We start from the raw sequence: 22,012 nt of genomic DNA, 5'->3' as shown, positions 1-22,012 counted from the left end.
AATGCATTGATTTTCCTAAAATTTTCATCATGTTATTCTACATTGTTCTACTATTGACTCTGAGCAGCGTACTCAGTGAGAGAGAAATGGAGCCTCTGGATACTCACGAGGTACCTTGCCACTACAGAAACCTGACCACCAGCTTGAATGTCACTATCCATCTTTCTGGTGAGCTCCATTGATGTACAGATCCGCCCCTTTTTTGAGCTCGGCTTGTAGCTATTAAAATGATCTTCATTTGTGTACTATTGGCATGGCTTGCAGTATTAAACTTTTAATTGTAGCCAAGATCATCTAGCTCTATTATATTAAATGTTTTGACTGGGTTTACACAATGAATCAACTTATGACTTGTTTATTATTATTGTAAATTAAATAGAGTTTAATGATTGATACCCCACCCCAGATGTTGTTCTTCAAGGACACATTTTGAGCTCAAGACCAGGAGAATTTGGAACGTATACTGCCCGTGTATCTTACTCCTACGCATACAAGCACGATGGGCAACTATCCAGACCTTCGTGGACAAGTATAGACATTGTTAATTTTCCGTTTGATCCAACCAAACCAGAATATGATGGAGGTAATGCAGTATTCTTTTTGATTCGACAGCAAAATACAGATCTTGCTCTGTATTGTATGAGTTCACTAAAAGCACTGAGAAGTGAATATGACGATCGTTTTGCTCACATCTCTAATCTGTTATCTAGTATCAGGAAAACTGGAACCAGTAAGTTACACAATGGGGGATGATTTTACAGCAGTAGATGTAAATACACAATTTAAGGGAACATTGATTAGACAAATTTGGGATGGTTGTTTTCCTATATAAGCCGGCAGGAAGTTTTATTGAATTCCAATGACATAATTATACTTGTTTTTCTTACACGTCAGAAGCTGTTGATCATCATGTGCACGCATCCATGCCCTTAAGTAGACTTCCCTATTAACTTGCCATTTCCACAGTACCTGCATGTATACAATACAACCTTGCTTTTAAAGGTAGCTAATATATGTATAGCAAGCAGTCAAATGCATGGTATATTATTTGTTTTCAGGTTAGCTGTTTAAAGAAAAACATTTTTAAGAGGTGTGCATAGGTCCACCCCCTTGTTGCTATGGGTATCACCAGTGACCGTGACACCACTTGTTTATTTAGGCTACTTGTGGTCTTCTATCTACTTAACATAAACAATGGGGAAGTATGAGCTGTTCTAAGCTTGATGTGATTCCTTCAGCATAAATATATTATCAATCTCTGTCTGCAGATGATAACATCAAGAACTCAAATCAAGGTAAGCAACTAATTGTTGTGTGCAAATAGCACGTAAGATTGATGAAACTTGAGAACCTTAAATAACTCAGCGTAATTTATTTGCTGGCAAATGCCTCACATTGGTCTATTTATTTTGGCAGATATCGTAGTAGAGGTATTGATAACCTGCATGCTTGTTATTGGAATTATTCTCTGTTGTATGGTCTGGCAACTGTTACTCTTGATCACATATAAACTAAAAATAACAGTTATTTTTACAACTGCTGTCAATAGTTACGATAACTGTAAAGGGGGAATTGACTTTGAGTCTACTTAATAATTAGTTATTTTCACACAGAGCAACCATACCCTGATCCTTGTGATGACAACAGTGTGAACGGATGCAGTGCTAATGGCTCCGAGTGCAGTGTTAAAAACACACTTAGCAACGGGACTCCTAGGTGCACATGCGTGACTGGATTCCATGGAGATGGGAAAAAGTGTGAAGGTTAGCATAAATATTATAGGCAATAAAATCTGCTTTCTCGTGTACTATATTAGACGTAGCTACATATACCTTAGTAAAAACTTTATTGTTTATGGTGCAATTACTGCAGCTTTGACACCAGAAGCTGAATTTGCATTTTGTGATGAGTGTGGACTGTATCAACGATGTGTAAGAAGTCCAGATAATGAAGAAGGAAGGAAGTGGAGGACTGGATGTAGTTGTAGCCATTTTAACTGTCCCACAGAACCAGCTAGTCATCAAAAAATATGTGGCAGTGATGGACACACTTACCCATCTCTATGTCATATGAGAAAAGCATCTTGTCTCAGTCAACAACCAATTTATCTGCTACACAGTGGAAAATGTCAGGAGAATGGTAAGTTTATATACACAAAATCAGCTTGATCAGTTTCTAGGAAGTTAATTATCATGCCTTCATGCCTTGCATTCCGTACCAATTGACCCGCATACCATACACCATATGCACACACAATTAGTAATCAAGCCTTGTCACGGATTGACAAATTCATTGAGTACTTCCACTGATTTAGTCACCTGCAAAAGCCAGCAATGTCCTCCAATGCACTTTTGCCACTCGACTACAATATATGCAGTCTGTTGCCCTGGTGAGTTCCCTGTCCATTATTGTTACATGTAGCTATATAGCTCTAAAAAAAGAATTTGTAATCATTATCTCTCTCTGTCTGCCGACTTAGAACAATTATCACACCATAATTAGATACACAAACATTGTGGCTGAGAATAAGATAGTTGCTATAGCATGTTGTTATAGCATTGTGTCTTCATCCTGTAGTGTCCACCTCACTGACGCCGCCCACAATTATTGTGACCACCCCCACAGATAATGGGGATGGCAGTGGAAGTGGATTCTCTGACAATGAGGGGAGTGGCAATGATGATGACCAGGAAGATGATGAGAACAGTAATTCATGAATAACATCCGGAAGATGACCAATGAAATCTACTCACTTATGTCAATTTTTGCATGTGAAAAAAACTCCCATTTTGACAATTTGTCAAAACATTATTTCATGCTTTATACTCATCATTATAAAATCCATTTCTAATTAATAATTGTGTTTTAATATTAATTAATATCGTAAAGATCGTTAACGAAACAAGATGAAATTAATATGCTTGATAAACGACCAGATACTCATTGTGTGGCCCGAGTACATGTATGCTTCTTGTGTTTAGTACTACTGGTCTGCATTATTACAGCAGCCATTACACACCTATCCTTGGATCCACTCAAGAAAAAGATAAATTCCCAACTGAGCAAAACATTTTACAATCAACTGGGCAAGTACGACCCCAAGGCTAGCAATGGTCCCGATGTGGTGGTTCGATCAGTCTATGTGGACCTGAGGCATCGCTATGGGCATCGGAATGCTACTGTGTTTCTAATCGAAGTCCGTAAACATTTTCTCTACACTTCACTGATCACAGGTTGTACTGTTGGGGACCACTTTACAAGTGTTTTCAAGATTCACCCGATCTACATAAATGGGAAAACGGGAAAGCTAATCGATGAAAAGCCTTCCCTTACACATGCAATGGCACTTGTTGACTGTTTTGATCTACCAGCTAGCAACGGAAGTAAAGCAGCTTTGTTGTACAGAACTAATATTAATGGATTTGTCATTCCTGCTGAATCAGAACGACCTGTATACATTCCTTATCATCACAGTGATAATTCACCCTATACAATTGCTGCATGTCTGGCAGTTGTGTATGGTCGACCGACATTCTTGAAGGACTGGTTGCAGTATCAAAAAGCCATTGGAATTACTCATGTTCACATTATTGCTGATGCCAGTTTTAACGGTTTCGAGTTGCCTTATATTAAATCTGATCTCTCGTCTGGTTTTTTGACTATTGACATATGGAAAGTTTGGCTGAAAACAAACACAGAAATTCACTACCATTCACAGATGTTGGCTTATCACGACTGTATCTATCGTTATCAAGGCACCTACGATTACATCATGATGGTCGATCAAGATGACTTCTTTGTACCCCTGAACCCCAATAGGACCTCGTTACACTGGTACATAGACAACTGGTGTCAGGAAGGAGCGTGTGTATTTGACTGGGTAGAGTATTATCCTGATTGTGGTCTGACTAAAGACAATGGCGGTATACCTCCTGGCAATCTCACCAGTCGACTCGTTTCACAGTCTCACAAATGGCTACCATTTAAGAAGTCTTTATATCGAGTTCTCGACACCATAGAGGTAGGAATTCACGATCCACGGGAGATGATGCCACGTACAGGAGGAAAGACAGTGCCTGACAACCAAGCATATGTGGCTCACTTGAGAGCATTTAGACGACCTCCCAATGGCTGCTAGCTATAGCTCTCTTGTTTACTTTTGTCACAGCTATAGGTTAATATTGTCTTGCACACCCCATGGCTCTCTTACTATTATAGTCTGTCACTTATTTCGTCTATGTCATTGATATGATATTATGCACGACACGTACCATTCAACATAATTAATTATAACAAGCACAAAAATGGCTAACAACATGACCTAAATTTCTATGCCAAACTAAGAGTTATTTGGGCTTGTCAGAGCCTGTTATGGGTGTGGTCTGTTCAGAGGCGTCAGACGAAGTGGGTGGAGCTTGCGTGGCTATGATCTCAGCTGGTGACGTAACCTAAACGGGGTTAACATAACATGACAGCACGTATAAACTTGCACTGTTGACAATTCTGAAAACCAAAAGTTATACCCTCGGAATATACCCGCTATATATACGGTAGTTATAGTTAAGCTCATCTTTCGTACTCCCTACTGGCTAAAGAAATTGGATAGCTAAAAATTTAAGTGTCGTCGTAATTGAGATTTCGATATTATAATTATGACATTAAAAGCTGTATTGCAGATTTAATTTTCGCTGAATAGCAGACTTTTTGCAGCATGCATGCATGTGATATTAATAATGTCCACGGTACATGCTTAATCAGCGAAAACTGTGAAGTTTTATACCCTCGAGAATTATACCTGCTATACGATATGACTAAAGTGTTTGAATTATGTATATAGTTATTACACTGAATAATTATTATAACAGTCAGTCATCGATCCTTTATTGAACAATCAATGCACTGGACTATTGGACTATTGGACTACTGGACTGGACTACGCATGGACTCACTTTTGACCTTCCTTACATAAGTAGATTCTGCACTTTTAAAGGAGATAGAATCAACATTGCTTTCCCTATAGCTAAGTTATGGTAGTATTTCAATTTCTATAGAAAACTGGCTCAATGAAGATATTAATTTTGTTGTTAATAACAGTCATTAAAACGATATGATATGTTATCGTAATATCAATGAATATATTTTTCGGTCATATTGGAAACATTCCCGTACATATTCCCTCCATAGTGACCTTCATGGGTGGTCATGTCAGACCAATACTGTATTTGATAGGACATTATATTCTAAATCCTTATAACAGACTCCGTAATAAATTGATAAATTTGAACTCACTCACTTTTACAGGTCTGAGGTAGACACTCGGTAGTCTTCTGAAGTCGTGCTGGCAATTTGATGAGGCGTAACCCAGACCAAACCCACTCCCCAACGCTACTGGCCACGGTCGACCTGTAATGGTGGAGAAGGGGTTAATTAACTAATTGGACGTGAGAATTGGGACTTACGTTTGAACAAGAGAAGCGAAAAGGCCAGTCCAAGACCAAAACCAGTCCCTGTATTGTATTAGGGGAAAGTCAGTGACCTTTTAATTAAATGGATTACAATCGTATATCTCAGCTGTCTGTATAGATCACACCTGTCTTGACAATGGCGTCAGCTATACACCTGTCCCATTTCTCCCCTGGTTCGTCTTCACTGGCTACCTTTCTCTCAGTCATTTTCCCAGAGAACCAAGTTTTAAGGTATGGAAATGATCATCAGTTTATTTTGATTTGATGAAGGTCCTGGTTTGCATTGAGGTAAAGATCGCACAGAGAGAAATGAATTTTTAAGAGGCAGCAGCATGGCCTTCATGGAATGCAGTGAATGTTGTGTGTGTCTATTTGAGAAGATGACTCCTTGGCTAAAGCAAATAAACTCAAAAGAAATTAAAGCTGCAAGTGACAACTAGTTTGGTAAGTGTGCAATAATGATTGTATATTACAGTACAGTAACAGCATAGAGCTAGACTAGGTATATATGATTGTGGCTCGATCCATACAAGCTGGTCGATATTGCTGAGCTATGGATTATGCAAGATAGTATGCTGCAACATTCTATACATTGAGCTATACATTGAGCTATACATTGAGCTATACATTGAGCTATACATTGAGGAGGAATCACTGGCTTTTGTGTACTGCATGTAATACAGAATCCGAAAGATGGCCATTTCAATATGCTGAGTAAACGATGTCTATTTGCACTTTTGAGGTTGCTTTTGCCTTTATTGAGCTCAAAGGATGGCTTTGTATTGTGTGTGCAATTGACAGCCAATTTGGTTTGAAGTCTATTGCTGGCAATCGGCAATAAAATTTATTCAACAATATAACTTTGAACTGTGGCTTTTTTTGCTTTTTGCACAGTTGACTGAGCATTCCCTATGTTGTGAATTGTTTGCATAGCTCCTGGATATTACATTCATTTAGTGCAGTGCTATGTATTCAAGAGCTTGTTTTGTGGTATCCATCTACAATTTAGAGCGCCTGTTTTAGCGGTAATGCTTTCTAGCACATAGCTCTAGTACAGTGGCGTAGGCAGAGGGGGGCTGACGGGGCTAGAGGCCCCCCCCCTTTTTTATGCTCCATCAACTCCAACTTAGCTTGAATCACTGTGATCTGTCGATCTATTCTGCACTGTACTGCATGCATAGTTACTAGTCATTCAATGGAAATATGGGCAGGGCCATCTAATGCGCATGCTGACTGCAGCTGAGGATAAGTGATGACCTTTTTTTAGGTAAATTTCATGTTATTCAGCGCCTGCGCAGGCTGCGCTCTGACTCTGCTCAACCGAGTTGAGCCCTTCCTTCCCATAATCCTGGCTACGCCACTGTAGTATACATGACTGTAGTTTTGTTAATGCTATTAATTATTATTAGTCCGTCTCTTTTCTGCAGGAAAATCGACTAATTTCCAAGCTTCGTTAAACATGGTACGTTTTGATGAATGACAGTGTGACACCTAATATATGGAGACTTCCTTAAAATAACCTCTTGCAATCAGGAAATTCATTCAAGTTGCTAACTTTCAGTATAGATCAGGACATCTCAATAAACAGGCCTATATATAAGTCCCCCAAGTGTTGTCTTTAAAGGATCCACTGTATCTGTACATGCAGCATATGTTCCTGCCTATTTTGTTGGTATACAGTGTCTGCACGGATGCATATTGTATAACTCTGGGTCATGCCTTGATAGTTGATCAGTGATCCTCTTGTGTGTTGGTCTATAAACAGCCCGTATTCATTTCAAGTAACAATATACTGTTTAGAAACAAATGCACTCCGGTATGAAGCTAATTCCCGGATTGAGGGGAAATAGTTTAATAGGGTATTTTGGTAACAATTGAGATGGTCTAGCGGAGATCACAGGAGTGATAAGAATGTTGCTTATTGCTTATAATTAAATTTGAAGTGTGTAACTGTATTGGCGTAACAAAGACCTGTGCCTTAAGTGTATTTCCTTACAAGTATTCCATTTAGATGAAAGTACATTTGAAGCTGTTTTAGCGATTCTTCACTACACACACACACACACACACACACACACACACACACACACACACACACACACACACACACACACACACAACACACAACACACACACACACACAACACACACACACACACACACACACACACACACACACACACACACACAACACACACACACACACACACTCTATACAGCTAAACCTGTTCAAGGCCCGCATGAGCAGGTCAGCTGACAAACGGGATAGTGGTCGCAAACTGACTATGAGAAGGACGTCTAGCGAGCAAATGGTTGCCAAGGACAAGGCCCACACCCCCTCAGTACAGGAAGCTCCCCTAATACCCTATATAAGAAGCAGATCAAACACTTTCACAAATGGAGGTTCGATTTAATTATTGAGTTATGATTCCAGAATAATCTTTTAATTTACGTATTTTCCACTAATTATAAAGGTTAATTAGGGTACAGTTAGTATTGTGGTTGTGAATTCCTACATAATAATAATATTATCTGCTTCATCGATCTGTCCGCAAAGCCTTCCTTCTATACAAGCAGTAGCCTTTAATTACTGAAGATTGCTCATTTTTTTTACTGTTACGCTCCCACTAGTCAATTAAATATTTTGTAAACTTTGTAGACATATAATATTTCACGGTAAATACCAAATGCTCTACCGGCCCTGTATTATATTGATGACCCAACAAGCAGTTGGTTTTAGACTTGATATCATGTATTTGTATGCACACAAATCGCTCACAGCAATGTACTGATGCAATGCACTGATAACTCCCCGTGGAGATACATGCCACCGCCCTCCATGCACTCTGAATAGCTGCATCTGTCAGCTATTCAGAGTGGCATTAACCCCAACAACATCATGTAGTCTTAGTGGTCACATGATACTGCCTGGGGAATCTAATCCACCCTGCACCCAACACCCGACCCTATTTACTCTGACCTCCCCCTGTAAGTTGACCCTGAGGCTGTGTGCTTAGAACCCGAGTTAGAGGGCAATTATCTGGTCTCATCTTGCCTTTCCTTATAGAAAATAAATTCAAGTACGGAATAAAATTACATTTACTCATTTTAGTAATTACGATGTGCCTCCCCTACGTGCATGAGTGGACGCGCTCGCAATGGCACTTACCTGTGCGTGGATAATTATAACAGGTGTTATTCCCAAGTTAGTTTAACAATAATTATTACTCTATTAGCAGTTGGGGTGTGCAGTTTTTAGGTGACAATCTAGCTCTTGCATTCTTGTGCTTGCTGATGGAACTTCCTGTATCGATTTACTTTTCCATTTGCTTGTGCGTGGCTCGCTTGCATGCACTGGGAAACCTGAGAGAGAGATAATAGTCTCCTTATAGGGAGGTCAAAATCAATAGTGTGAGTATCGCAGGGAGACTGAGTGGTCTCAGTAGTTAAGCATGTACAAGTAATGGCAAATTCCTGTTTATAATGATGTCATGCATTCCTCCATTCATCCTCCACCCCCTTATGCACAGTGTCACTTCCAGCCCCTCCTCACCCTTCCCTGTCCACCAGCAAGTCGGCCAGTAACGTTCCCCCACCTACAGACGAGAAGCTCATGGAGAGCCTCCAGCAGATGACCTCTCCAAGACACTTCCAGAGGAGGAAGGCCGTGTTTGACGGTGACATCAACCTCCCTCTTAGCAACCAGGTGGCTCTCACTACTAATGGTCATCCGTATAACTATGCATTTCATTCATAGTTTAATACCGACCTAAAAATTGATTTAAAATAATAATTAATGATTGAAATTTGTACGTCATAAGTTTTGGCAAGATTGAGTTTCAATCGACAGATTCCCCTCAGGCATGCTACTATAGCTGATAGAGTATACGTAGGTCATTGATTTGGCAGTCGTGTTGGTGCTCAGTAACAGGCCCACCTGTAGTCAATGGTTGCTACGGTGTCCTGTATCAGAGTACAGCCTGACACTACACTGGGATATTGGAGAGTGGTTCTCACAAACACATCAAAGCCTTCTGTGGCCACATTAAATCAAGAATCAATACGGCAATTAATTATGTGCTCAATCAACTCTAGGATAAGCCAATTGGGTTGAATCTTAAACTTAGGTCTTCAATTTCATGGATCGAGTCTCTATGTAAATCGGTCTACAATTAATGACTCACTGTATTGGAGCAATGCTGTGTGCGTAGGTCATCTTGTATCACTCGCTTCCATTGTCTGCAGGCTGATTCTCACTCAATACTGGTTCGTTTCGAGGAGGGGGGCAAGACAACGGAAGACGTCGCCCGCATCTCCGATACCCACACTCTAAGGTGAGGAATTTCAGTGGATACTTGGAGTATTATTTACCCCCTCCTTCCCTTCCTCAGAGATGTGGTGGAGATGGTCGTAATAAAGCATGACATTGAACAGGACAACCTGGACGACCTCATTCTCTCAGTATCGTTCCAAGGCAACCAGAATGTGAATGCGACTCTGGATCAACCCAGTATCGAGTTTGGTGGTCACACGGTGGAGCTGAGGCCGAGGGCAAAGGTGGTGATTGAGAGGTGGTATTCGGAGGGCATGCTGGTGAAGGTACGGTATGTAGAATGTAACAGTTGAAGATTCAAAGAGCTCTCATATAATTTTTTAAGTGCACACTTACTTACATGTACCATAAATGCATGCTCAATGAAATATAATCCTTTTTCTTTGATCTTTTATTATAGTATACATAGCGGGAAATTTTCGTGAGGTGCAAAATAAAAATTTCGCGTTTTCCGAGGGCAGAGCAGAATTAGAACTGGGATAAACTCCCACGCACCGATATTTCACATGCAAAGCTATTGGTGGGTGTGGTTTCCTGGCATTGAAACATGAATATTAGAACCCACGAACATTTCTGTTTAGGGCTCTGGAGCCAAATAGCAAAAATGTTCGTGGCCGCTATACAGTACCTTTCAGTGTGTTTCATGTCCTGGATTATATTATTTTGTTTGCCTTCACAGACTACTCAAGAGTACAAGACAGTAGGCGATTGTCTCTCGTACTTTGACAGTCACGGACTAGTGGAGCTGCCCCTCCCCCCCAGGGATGACGGGAATTACCACTTCCCTCGGGTCCAGCCCATCGATCCCATTGTGAGGAGTGTGAGGAGTGTGGGTTGTGAGGGGGCTGGCTATATAAAGAATAGTTTACTAGTTAAGCTGGTTTCTCTAGCTTGTTTTGCAGCACCAGCATTCTCTTTGTTTTAACCTTAATTGACTGGCATTCGGGTTGAATTGCTAGCATATAGCATTCCACCACAGTTGCTGTAGTGCATATGTACTTACTAACACATGCATTGCTGACTGGCATACCATTCAAATGAATTAAGTTAAACCCAAATAGTTGTCTAACTACATGTGTACTGTCCATTGCACATACATTTTTTACTCGATTGTCTCCATTGCCCCCCTGGTACAGGTGGAGTCGTGGTCTGAGCTACCCATTGACCCCGCCCTGAGGGAAGCCCTCTCCAAAAAGGAGACGGAACAGCAGCTGGCTGTCTGGGAGTTCATAGCCACCGAGCACTCTCACATCAGACGTCTGGAGACCATCATTAATGTACGAAGTGGGCGGAGTGGGTGGGGATGGAGATAGCTGTTTAGTGAAGCTATGTACATTTAATAATTGCATGCTCTCTTACTGGTGTAACTAGAGCACTGAAGTGCAAACCCTCGGCGTTTATTTGAGGTTTAGTGAGTCTACAGCCTCGAGTCAGAGCCGCGTGTACATCCAACGTGAAGGTTCGAGCTTTTTCTTTTGCTCACTTTTATAATACCAAAATCTGCCAAATTTAAAACTACTACCTTGTTGTGTGGTACAAACACAGTGCTATCACATCCAGGTGAATAGACTCAGAATACACAGACAGACAGATAGACAGACAGACTGACCGACTACTATAACCCGTGGTGCCGCTGCACGCCTCAGGTTAATAAGTATAGCTGCTGTAGTCAGTGATGTGCCTGAAGTTTTGAGGTGATGATCTCAATCTCAATCAATTTCAACACAGGATGTTTATAGCCTATTATGAAATGTAGTAATTTGTTGTCTAGTGGTGGTTAGTGCCAATCACCACCGACCACCCATGTGGGCACATCCCTATACATAGCAGTATCAATGCTCGTGCACCAATCAGATATGTAAGGGTACATGTCATAATTTAATTCTATACTTCCAATCTTGTTTTTCTGTATTTTTATATATCTGATATGTTTCAGCGCTATCAACTACTGTACAGGTGTTCATGAGATGTCTGGAGCTGATAAGAAGAACAAAGCTACTCTCAGAAGTAAGAGAAGGCCATATTGCATTGTCTTAATTACTCTGGAATGAAATATCGTGTTACTTCGTAGTGCCCCACCTAATTTACCTTAGCAACTGGTTGATACGTATACGGTACAGTAATTTAAATTATCTCCAGACCCTGTGTATAATAATTGTGGAGGAACACTCAGACAACATGGTGTACATACTTCAAACATTTCAAATTCCGTGAAAATACGATATGATCCCTTTTAACATTTATAGCTATACTAGTACATTACATGTTTAATCATCCCCACCACGATAATTTAATATGGTAACTATTGTACTCACAGGAAAGCTACCACAATGTGTTTGGTTACATGGAGGACGTGTACAACGCCCACGATCAGTTCTGGACCTGGACTCTAGAGCCTGCATTGGAAAAGGTACCGTGCTTAGCGCTCATTTACCTTGACATTTGTATGTATTTGAGTAGCTATAATAATTATAGTGGCTATACAGTAGACTCTCGTTAATCTGCACTTTTGGGACAGTGCGGTTTGGCCGGAATAGCAAGGTGGCTGCATTAAAAAAATAGCCGCGGCTAAAAACTACCATACCTCGAATCTAATGACTAATTTTTCTGTCTCGAGGATAATGAGTCATTATGCTCTTTATTTGTATAACCTACCAAACCACACCTAAAACGTCATATACGGCCGTAATAAAAAACCTAGCTTGGGGCAGTCCCATATAGCGGGTAGATAAACTGTTTGAAAGGTTTTTGCAGATTTAATTTTCGCGGAATAGCAGTCTTTCTGCAGCATGTATGCATATGCAATTAAATTCATATTCGCGGTAGATGCTTGATCAGTGAAAACCACGAACATTTATACCCTCGAAATATACCTGCTTTACAGTTATACGGAATAGCGAGTGGCCAAAATTTCAGGACGAGTTTTGTGTTGTTAATATCTAGCTAGCAATCCAAATGGCTGGTATACATATCGAGGTGGCCATACTTCAGAGAGCCGAAATAGCAAGAGTCTACTGTCGAGTGCAGTACGTGTGTCAAGTTTGTGTGATAATTGCGTATTGTTGCAGGTATACGAGACTGGCTCGCCTCTGGAGCTCAATGAGATCATCAACAGGTTTCCAAAGGTACGGACTGTCATTGTGTGTCATTGTGTGTCATTGTGTGCATGTTAGATTGTCAGTCTGAAGTTATGGTCTAAGGCTAGTTCATTAACTGCATGTTGAGTTCTGCTCAACAATTTTTGTGTTTCCTGGAAAAAATGACACGACCTTTTATGGCCATAGACCACGGTATAAGTGATGGCTCAGGAAATTTTTGACATTAAGTTTAAGCACATCGTTTGAAAGGTCTCTTTGCAAGCTTGCAGAAATTAAGCGACTCCATGCCATACAATACTAGTAGCAGTGTACAATTGCATGGGGGCAGTGTGATGGGAAATGGATAGTAATATAACGTTATCGTGTGATTTTTTCCCACAACCGAATTACGTAGCTAAGGTATAAGTATCTACTACCAATTGCAGGAATTTGGTACCCACTTCGAGATCTACGAGCAGCACTGTCAGCTGGAGGCACTCAACCAAAACTCGCTGAGGAAAGCGAGAGAGAACTCAAACTTTGCAGTCTACCTGGAGGTACAGTAACAGTAACTGGTATAGAATTAATCTATGTCTGCATCAGCACTAGAAAGACTGTACCGTATAATAGTGTGTAGATGATCTTTCTATATAAGACCATTTTTTAAGTTGAAATCATCACTCTAAGTGCCCCCCCCTACACACACCCGCACACACACCTACACACCTCCACCCACACACAAATAGTGGTGTGAATCTCAGCCAGAGTGCCACAGGCTAGGTCTGGACCAGCTGCTAGCCACTCCCATGCAACGACTGACTCGTTACCCCCTACTAATGTCAGCCATTATCAAGAAGACCACTCAGCCCATCCTCAAACAGAGACTGGAACACTTGGTACGTACATATGAAGAAATATGAGAAATTGGGGGCAAACGGATTTATTGCCAATTTGTAACGTAGATGGGATTGATATAATAATTATAGCCTTTTTAGTGGCACTACATACAATGTATGCCAGCTATGTGTATATGCATGAATGTCTGTAACGTGTTTATAGTCTAACTGACTCCCACATTCATGACTGTACTCAATACACTTGTAGTTAATATGCCTTTACCAAATCATGTTCTGTGCTGAGGGTGATGGGTGTTTGTCATGTGATTGTCATGTGATTGTCATGTGACCTGTGTAGTGGGAGGAGATGCAGGAGTTTGTGGGGTGTGTCAACAGTGGCATCCGTATCCAAGAGGAGACTGAGAGAGTGCGGGATGCAATGAGTCGCATCACTGGGTTCCAGGTGGTGGACGTTCCTCACGAGATCAAAGAGGTGGGTGGGGAAACCCCCTTATAAGTGTTTAGCTTGGCAGACTACATGTAATATGCAAGCATACATACATAATATTGATTGTTTGTGCAGCAATTATGCAATCCTACCTAGATGTAGTTTTACCACCCACAAAGCAGTGGTGCATTTAAATATTTAATTGTCACTTACATGTACATACTTTTGATCTTTTTGGTAAATTCCATACAATTTTAGTACATTCCATACAATATGGCACTGCATGATTGTTGTTAGTTAGCAAGCACTAATAGAAGTTTGTTAACCCCCGTACAGTTGATTCAGCCACACACGCACCTTGACCTCCTGGCGCCCATGACGGGAGTGGAGGTGGACAGAGCCAGGGTGCTCATGTTGGAAGGAACACTCAAGTTTCGTGATGGGATCACCTCCAAGGTAACAGAAGAACTGTGTGTATCTATAGTTGTACCAAACAATATTAATTGTGATTGGCTGAAGAGTTATTAACTTACCGCTTTATTTCAGATGGTTCCATTCCACCTGTTCCTATTCACGGACATGCTTCTCATCACTAAGCGTGATAAGGAGCTCTCCAGTCGCAAGGAAAACAAATACACCATCATAAGAGAGGTAAGTTCTCGCTTAGGCAACCTAATATGAATGGCTGAATTGCAATACGCACATCATTGATGTTACTTTCCAACATTGTTGAAGTATAGCTCTCAACGTTCACCTGCTACTAATAACTCATTGTGTTCCTATTTTGCAACTACATGTAGCTACGTAGCTACATGTGTACGTTGTTCACTGATTTCTTCTCCACCACAGCCCTACAAGATTGACCGTCTTGTGTTACATCCCTTGGAGCCAGGTGAGTCCATGCATCTATATATTCATATAACTTAGAATTATGCCTTTTCGATGCATTTAGTAGCCCCGTTTAGATCAGTGATTGCTTTTTGATTGAAAAGTTTGATCCTCAAAGAAATAGCATTATGGGCTAGTTTTGGGGATTTTTCCAAAATGGGCCTGTTTTGATAGCTAACTTTCATCTTCACCAGAAAAAGATGCGTTTGTTGTAGCCCTTTGAAATACCCATCTAATGATGTGTTTAAATTAGTGAAATCGAAATACTCGATTCTCTTAAGAAAAAGCATGGGCTATAAATATAGCCTTGGTTTCCAAAATGAGACAGCCCTAAACATTTGTTGTTTTTCCTGTTAGGTTCCTTCTGTGCTGTGGTGCTCAATGAGTTCCAAGTAGCCTCCACCTGGTTCATTCTCAAGGCCAACTCTCCAGCAGTGGCCACTGAATGGATGGACCACATCAACAGAGCACAGGTAATATAATACGTTCTAGTAGTTACAAATGAATTGACACTTGCATAAAAAATTATATACTTGTCTGTTTCCATGAGAGCTACATGTACAGAATGTATCTTTTTCATACGTACGAGCAGCTCATAGCCTACGTAGCTATTAAACAATTCTCACTTGCGCATTGCTTCAGTTCATACTCGTACTGCGCATGGTATAATAATTATCTGTGTATGTTCTTCAGCGCTAACCCTCCCCTCACACACACAGTGCTTCTACTCAGAGGCAGTGGAGAGACGCACCCAACACTGGAAGCTACTCCAAAGCCTACAAGGGGAGAGAATTCTCAACGGGATTGGAATCGAAGGAATGGATGCACTCAGTGCTAGCCTGTGGTCAATTAGTCCCAGTCTGAAGGATCTCAGTAGGCGGAGTTTCACAGGGTCCATCGACAGCCTCTCGCTCAAACGTCAGTCTAGTCCGACCTTCATACCCATGTTGAAAAATACCTTAGCACGAACAAAATCTGAAGAAAAAACTCGAAGATTAATGGCTCGAAATTGCGGCCTAGAACTTGTTCGTATCGGCTCTGGCACATCTCCACTACGAACAGGCAGTCTTGATCTATTAGTCGAGCAACCCGAGACTCCAGTAAAGCTACGAGCGTGTCAGTCGCAATTACAGCTCTTGAATTCCGTTCCATTTAAGCAAGGTTCTGAAGAGTATCTCTCACCCTCTCCCCAGCAGATACCGACCTCCCCCCTCTCCCAAGACAGCGGGACAGAGAGTGGGGGCACCATTTCCGCTGATGTCCTCGATTTACACGATGAAGATGTGGTCAATCTGAAACCCATTCAGGAGGATGCTCGATTAGATGAACAGAAGTCTATCCTACGCAGAGCAAACACATTAAGCAAACCAATCAACCGTGTGAAGTCTGACGACTCTGGTATTGCAATAAAGCAAGGATTGCCCAAATCTCAAAGCAGTAGTTCCCCCTCCCCCTATGGGCGTTCCTCTATGCCTGACCAACGTCCTAAGATGAAGGTTCACTTCAGGTCCATATCCGATACCTCACTACTCAATTTCGATGTTACATCGCCAAACTCCGAAGAAAAAACTGATGATGAACTAACTTCACCCATCATCGATGATGAACTTAGTAGACCAGTTTTGTCTGGTACCAGTACCAGTGAATGCACACACCCATGTTCACCGAACGAGTATCCTCAAGTTTTCCCCAATTCTAACACACAAGACAAAAATTTCGATTCCAATAACTCTATACAACCAACAGCACCAACACAAGTCAACGAGTCTCATTCAACGGCACCATCCTCCAGGCTACCTCCACCTCCTGTTACAAAGAAGCCCCTTCAGCGACTCGAAGCAGTTGAGAAGACTCCTCCACAAACAAAGGCCCCCGGCAAAAAAGCTAGTCCTGTGGTAGCACCTCGGAGTAAATTTGTAGGTGGCAGGAAACTCAAACCACCCTCAATTCGGAAGAACTCAGTAGCAGAGACACGAGGAACGTGTAGTCTACAAAAGAAGAAACCTAGTCAACTAAAAGATCTCCGTAATGTATCGGTGATGGAAGTTAAGAAGAAGTTTGAGTCACCCTCACAAGACAAATCTCCTAAAAGTGCTTCTAAAAGGGTGCTCAAAGTTCCGGAGTCACAATCTAAGCCAATTGAACCGACAATTGCCATTCGAAAGACCTCTAATCCTCCAAAACCTCTTCCTAGAGTCCCTGTTGCTCATCAATCGATGGCTTCCCCTATAAACGAATTCTCAAACTTTCATCGTGTGGGTGCAGTGAGAGCCAGGGCCTCTCCTCCCAGGACAAGAGCTAAACTCCAAGTTCAAAGGCAAAGTAATCTTGCAAGAAGCTCTTCCATTATTGACACCAAAGAGAAACTCTCCATTGCTAAAATAGGAAAACCTGCAAGTTTTGATGCGTCTGAAATCGAAAGGAAAAGCAGTCAAGCAAGTCCGACCCGTGATAGGGATATGCTAACTAAACTGGCTGCACTTACACCCCCTCGTAACAGAAGGTTGCCTCCTAAAGCGTTGGGTGTTGAATCACCTGACACGCGGATCAGAATCGAAGTGGTTGGAGGCTCAGAACGTGGTATCGACATACCATTGAATTTCAATTCCAATAACAATAACATGAGCACAGCAATGGAGACAGGCAGTGAGCGGAAAAGAAAAGACAGTATTTATGATATTCAGGATGCGATTACAGTCAGCTCCTGTAGTGAAGGGAGGTCTGCAACGATGCCACACAAGAACAAGCGTTATCCTATCGAATGGAATCAATTTGGATTCTCGTGGAAAAATGAACAATTGTACCAGCCGTCTAGACTCAGCTATCGGAGCACGTTGTTACAGTAACATGTTTTTATTTTTATACTCTCATATTTATTTTTTAAGTCACAATAATTCTTGATCAATTAAAAACGTTCACAAATTTTATTCTGTTGAGCACCTGTTTCTTGTAATAATTATGTTAATTATGCTGTGCATAAACATTGATACATGTATGACATGTAAAGTATTCAATACAGTGTTGACATATATATATAGTGCTTTAATTAAAGGACAAACAAGAAAGGCGTGGTCTCTGTATAATTGCATGTTCACTCGTCATCTTCTTTGAAGAAACAGCGACGAATTTTACTTGTCAAACCTAATGCACGGGAGAAATTATCATATTATAGTGAGAACTTGAATGGAGTTTATAATTACTGGCCTGGCAATAAAAACACTACAATTACGTCTATAGTGCACGGACCCTCCCATCAGAGGACAAAACCTCTAGCTATAGATCTGCTACATCTGCTCCCAAAATGTCCTTTATTCGGAGATTCCACTGTACACACAATGTTGTAGAACATGCAGGGCCCAAGAGTAATCAATAATCTAGTAAACAGTTGTATAATCATTTGAAAAACAATTTTAAACATAGGCTATTGCTTCTTTATGGGTAAGTCGTACACAAAGAAAAAATTTAAAATTGCATGTTGTACGTACATAATCATTATACATTCTATAAGCGGCTTTGTAAAAACGAGTCACACTTACTTCTCAATCTTCCTGGAGGGGGGCCGTATTTTGAGCGTTTCCTGTCGACCACACCCAGAGAGAGTATGGACGCAAAGTAGACAAAACTAGACAGCATCTGAAGAGGGACAACAGTCGGCCGTGGTGATTAGCCAGTCATGATCCTCATACATACTGAGAACATGCACACTGAACATCCAATTACTACCCTATATATATACGCACCATACAACAAGTGGTACTAATGCAATTACTATAGGGTAAAACACATGATTGGTGGTGACCTAGCTAATTAGCCTAATTGCCAATACTAGCTAGGCAACTAGTTTTTCAGACCTAGCATTGTTACCTTAGAGAGAATTTATTTGCTATATTTGAGAACATTTGGCCTGGAATGAGGTTAGTTGCGTCCATACAAACGAAGATGTACTATTATTGAATACTAGCTACTGTTGACCCACTCACTTGTATTGAGATTGTTAGCGACGAATACCACACGATGGGTTCCACTTGGGATGTCCCGCACAGTGTTGCCGTGGAGACAGACAAGTAGAACATGCGTAGGAAGAGTTGCAGAGGTTCCTCAATGAATGCTGTGCTACCTGTACCAATCACCCAGCCATGGCCCTACATAGAAAACAATAAAGTAGAGTCAGGTAAACACTTCAATATAGTCACGCCAACTTATCTCAGGGGGAGCTATAGACAGATATTCAGGGGGGAGGCAGACTCACAAACATAAACAATACACACACACAGATGCTCACAAAGTCCAGCCTATACTGGAGTGTGTAGAGACCAGCGAACAGTAGGACAGTCGAGAGGTAGGACTGAGCGAGCAGCGACCCCGAGGCAGAGCGGTGGACAACCTGTTTAACTAGTTTGACTGGTTTGTGAGTAGAGAGAGAGAGAAAGGGCAGTGAAATGAATGCACAAAAACAATACTGTACCAGCAGTGTTAGCTGTTAGCAAACACTAAGGTGGTCTGTGTCTAGGAAGCTAGAGACTACTTACCACTGATAAAGAAGACTAACATCAAATGGACAAACTGGAACACAGTCATTACAATGTTGCTCTGTGTGTGTGTGTGTGTGTGTGTGTGTGTGTGTGTGTGTGTGTGTGTGTTTGTGTGTGTGTGTGTGTGTGTGTGTGTGTGTGTGTGTGTGTGTGTGTTTGTGTGTGTGTGTGTGTGTGTGTGTGTGTGTGTGTGTGTGTGTGTACAAAGTTGCTCTGTGTGTGTGTGTTGTGGATGTACATTGATCGATTTGTGGATGGTCACAAGTACTTAATTTATCGTGTACTTTCAAAAACAACAGATGTCCCCTCTTTCAGAACCACATACCGCTAGATTGAGATCCGTGTCCAGTGTGGTGTTGTGGGGAGAAAGACGAAAAATGACCTCCAGCACTCCCAGATTAGTAGACTGAACATTACAAAAGGGGGAGGGGGATGAAACAATACTGTGGTACACATTTATTTACCACAAGCAGAGTACAAAGCAAACGAAACAACCCTAAGCCTGGTAGTACATGTATTGGGTGCATTTAACAAGCAAACACACACCTGCCATAAGAAGGTGATGACCAGGAGGTAGCTTGTCAGCCAGTACGGAATGAGGGCTTTCTTCTTTCTGAAATTTAACATTGCGCCACAATCCACCATAATTATATAGATAGATCTACACTCTTAACGCACACAGTGTCATGCATTCTACTGCTATTGTAATCTTCACACCATTACTGTTAGCGGTACATTATAGATACACAATGAGTATTCAAGCTCTTTATGTACAATGTACACCTATGACTAGGTCATCAAAATAACATGCTACAACCCACACTGCCATACCTCTGCGGTTGCTCTTCTTGTTCCATTGTGACGTGTCTCTTCACTAGCGCCGTAGCTTTCTCCAGGTTCCTAAGCAACTCCTGTACATCCTCAGGGCTGTCAGTCATGCTGGATGTGAACGGATCGTAACCTGATGATGCAGACTCTGCAGTCACAGCACGGGACCTCATTGGTATATTATTGGGAGACTCGACAAAGACTCCGTCTATACTACTGGTGCTTGCATTGATGGCATAGTGGAGTCTTCTGTGACGGTCGGGGGTTCGATCCTCTATGCCGGGCACTTCCAGATTTATGCTGGGAACTAGTAGGGACCTCTCTGTAGCCATTTAATACTGCGTATCCAACACTAGCCTGCATTTAATATTGCATTCGTACTGCACTGCATGATTGAAGGATAGGTTACCTTTATTGCATGCAGTTCAGCTCAAAGTGGAGATGGGACCACATGAACAGTACAGGTTAGTTGCAGCAACTTTCCAGTGTCTGCTGCTAGCTTGCTTGTCAGGTCTAGCTCTACAGTAGTACAGTGAGTCGAGTACAGCCGGCCAAGATGCTCAGATCAAAACAGATAGCTTACCACGCCCACCTAAGCAATGACCTTCTAAGTGTCAAGTCAGCATGATCAGCCAGCCACACCACTTTAGACTCGCAAGCCACTCCCTTTTCTCTGATTGGACGGGGGCGGGAGAAAAGGGACTGGTGACTCTGGGACACATTTTGTGTCTCTACCAGAATTTGGGTAGAGATTATTCATTGATTTTTCCACGTGATCCAAAAATTGCGTGAGGTTAAGTAGAATTGCGTAGCCTGCAAAAGTGATCGCGGGCTTCTTAGCTACAGTTTAAGAATGGATGCTAGTGCTAGAAAAGAGAAGATGATGGAGTAATAACATCATCAAGCATTCAGCTAGGATATAGTCATCTAAGACACCAGCAGAGATTAGCTTGTTTTAGTTTTACGTGATGAGAACTGGCAGCCGAAAGTCATTGGTTGCCTAAAGCTTTTAATAACCTGTACAATACAAGACAGATAATGGCAGAGGGCAGCAGTTGAATTGAGAGTAGTCAGACTTGTACAAGCTGTCTTAAATCGCTGCCACTCCTCGGTTCAAAGAAGGACTGCCAAGATTTCTACGTTCATCAGCTGTTCCATGCTAATCCACAAGTTGTGGCACAACAGACACTGGTACAAGGATCTATAAAATCAAAAGGCTGGCTAGATAGATCTGTATACTTGTCTTCTGTGTGTCTTTAGCTTTTGACGCATCAGAATAAATTGGATAATTTGCACGTGACATTAATAGTTAATAGCATTCCTGATTTACACAAGCTGTAGCCCAGAGTCACCAGTCCCTTTTCTCCCGCCCCCGTCCAATCAGAGAAAAGGGAGTGGCTTGCGAGTCTAACACCACTTATGGTTTGATAGAAGTAGCCCTACCCACTTATAGTTTACTGAGCATGCGCACAAAATTGTTACACTTCTAGTCCAATTAATGTTGTACTGGTACCATGCACGCTAACAAATTCAACCATCACGTTTTGGATCAAAAAATTTATAATTGTGAATAATGAAGCTCACTACCAGGTAATGATAAGATTT

General features: G+C 41.5%; 6 protein-coding genes across 7 annotated transcripts in view; 4 read left to right on the top strand and 2 right to left on the bottom strand.

Moving 5' to 3' along the window:
* Positions 1-29: 29 nt before the first annotated feature.
* LOC135332863 (agrin-like) lies at positions 30-2,862 on the top strand. The gene is made up of 7 exons (XM_064527775.1): positions 30-168; positions 407-730; positions 1,269-1,295; positions 1,614-1,763; positions 1,873-2,139; positions 2,261-2,389; positions 2,578-2,862. The coding sequence occupies exons 1-7, from the start codon at positions 30-32 to the stop codon at positions 2,715-2,717; spliced, it is 1,176 nt and encodes a 391-aa protein (XP_064383845.1). The 3' UTR covers positions 2,718-2,862.
* A 55-nt stretch (positions 2,863-2,917) lies between these two features.
* On the top strand, positions 2,918-4,262 carry LOC135333143 (uncharacterized). The gene has a single exon (XM_064528058.1). It carries the CDS (start codon positions 2,918-2,920, stop codon positions 4,136-4,138), a length of 1,221 nt encoding a protein of 406 aa, XP_064384128.1. The 3' UTR covers positions 4,139-4,262.
* An 11-nt stretch (positions 4,263-4,273) lies between these two features.
* On the bottom strand, positions 4,274-5,747 carry LOC135332866 (MICOS complex subunit Mic10-like). 2 transcript variants are annotated; one of them, XM_064527777.1, is made up of 4 exons: positions 5,591-5,745; positions 5,460-5,507; positions 5,294-5,403; positions 4,274-4,448 (listed from the first exon to the last, which is right to left on the bottom strand). In XM_064527777.1, exons 1-4 carry the CDS (start codon positions 5,670-5,672, stop codon positions 4,347-4,349), a joined length of 342 nt encoding a protein of 113 aa, XP_064383847.1. In that variant the 5' UTR covers positions 5,673-5,745; the 3' UTR covers positions 4,274-4,346. The 2 variants fall into 2 exon arrangements, with proteins under 2 accessions (XP_064383847.1, XP_064383848.1); XM_064527778.1 differs by lacking the exon at positions 4,274-4,448 and adding an exon at positions 5,112-5,216 and having other exon boundaries at positions 5,591-5,747.
* Positions 5,748-5,800: 53 nt separating this feature from the next.
* On the top strand, positions 5,801-17,983 carry LOC135332831 (uncharacterized). The gene is made up of 19 exons (XM_064527747.1): positions 5,801-5,910; positions 6,895-6,927; positions 7,685-7,868; positions 8,996-9,171; positions 9,711-9,799; positions 9,857-10,064; positions 10,478-10,609; positions 10,935-11,075; positions 11,755-11,805; positions 12,116-12,208; positions 12,867-12,923; positions 13,322-13,432; positions 13,622-13,771; positions 14,070-14,204; positions 14,496-14,615; positions 14,706-14,810; positions 15,009-15,051; positions 15,405-15,520; positions 15,767-17,983. Exons 2-19 carry the CDS (start codon positions 6,925-6,927, stop codon positions 17,891-17,893), a joined length of 4,041 nt encoding a protein of 1,346 aa, XP_064383817.1. The 5' UTR covers positions 5,801-5,910; positions 6,895-6,924; the 3' UTR covers positions 17,894-17,983.
* Positions 13,587-22,012, top strand: part of LOC135332846 (NDP-glycosyltransferase YjiC-like) — a 29,407-nt gene continuing 20,981 nt past the window's right edge. The window contains exon 1 of the mRNA XM_064527759.1: positions 13,587-13,597. The gene's annotated coding sequence lies outside the window, so the exon portion shown is untranslated. The remainder of the gene's footprint in view (positions 13,598-22,012) is intronic.
* On the bottom strand, positions 17,953-21,017 carry LOC135332854 (uncharacterized). Its single transcript, XM_064527766.1, has 9 exons — positions 20,817-21,017; positions 20,411-20,764; positions 20,126-20,192; positions 19,905-19,985; positions 19,577-19,637; positions 19,330-19,448; positions 19,028-19,189; positions 18,584-18,680; positions 17,953-18,188 (listed from the first exon to the last, which is right to left on the bottom strand). The coding sequence occupies exons 2-9, from the start codon at positions 20,737-20,739 to the stop codon at positions 18,139-18,141; spliced, it is 966 nt and encodes a 321-aa protein (XP_064383836.1). The 5' UTR covers positions 20,740-20,764; positions 20,817-21,017; the 3' UTR covers positions 17,953-18,138.

The sequence above is a fragment of the Halichondria panicea genome, chromosome 3 (assembly GCF_963675165.1).
Source record: "Halichondria panicea chromosome 3, odHalPani1.1, whole genome shotgun sequence".
Classification (NCBI taxonomy): Eukaryota; Metazoa; Porifera; class Demospongiae; order Suberitida; family Halichondriidae; genus Halichondria; species Halichondria panicea.
The sequence above is the reverse complement of the archived record's forward strand: the minus strand, read 5'-3'. Positions and strand labels throughout refer to the sequence as shown.

Bases quoted from the DNA above. Each gene is read 5' to 3' on its own strand.
- LOC135332863 (XM_064527775.1), top strand. From the start codon at position 30: ATGTTATTCTACATTGTTCTACTATTGACTCTGAGCAGCGTACTCAGT. The intron at 169-406 runs GTGAGCTCCATT...ACCCCACCCCAG, and splicing joins TGTCACTATCCATCTTTCTG to ATGTTGTTCTTCAAGGACAC. The intron at 2,390-2,577 runs GTGAGTTCCCTG...TTCATCCTGTAG, and splicing joins ATATGCAGTCTGTTGCCCTG to TGTCCACCTCACTGACGCCG.
- LOC135333143 (XM_064528058.1), top strand. From the start codon at position 2,918: ATGCTTGATAAACGACCAGATACTCATTGTGTGGCCCGAGTACATGTA.
- LOC135332866 (XM_064527777.1), bottom strand. From the start codon at position 5,672: ATGACTGAGAGAAAGGTAGCCAGTGAAGACGAACCAGGGGAGAAATGG. The intron at 5,508-5,590 runs GTGTGATCTATA...AATACAATACAG, and splicing joins TGACGCCATTGTCAAGACAG to GGACTGGTTTTGGTCTTGGA. The intron at 4,449-5,293 runs GTGAGTGAGTTC...AACCCCGTTTAG, and splicing joins TCTACCTCAGACCTGTAAAA to GTTACGTCACCAGCTGAGAT.
- LOC135332831 (XM_064527747.1), top strand. The intron at 9,800-9,856 runs GTGAGGAATTTC...TCCCTTCCTCAG, and splicing joins TCCGATACCCACACTCTAAG to AGATGTGGTGGAGATGGTCG. The intron at 14,616-14,705 runs GTAACAGAAGAA...GCTTTATTTCAG, and splicing joins GTGATGGGATCACCTCCAAG to ATGGTTCCATTCCACCTGTT.
- LOC135332854 (XM_064527766.1), bottom strand. From the start codon at position 20,739: ATGGCTACAGAGAGGTCCCTACTAGTTCCCAGCATAAATCTGGAAGTG. The intron at 18,681-19,027 runs GTGAGTGGGTCA...GTCCCTCTTCAG, and splicing joins CGCTAACAATCTCAATACAA to ATGCTGTCTAGTTTTGTCTA. The intron at 18,189-18,583 runs GTAAGTGTGACT...CCCGTGCATTAG, and splicing joins CCCTCCAGGAAGATTGAGAA to GTTTGACAAGTAAAATTCGT.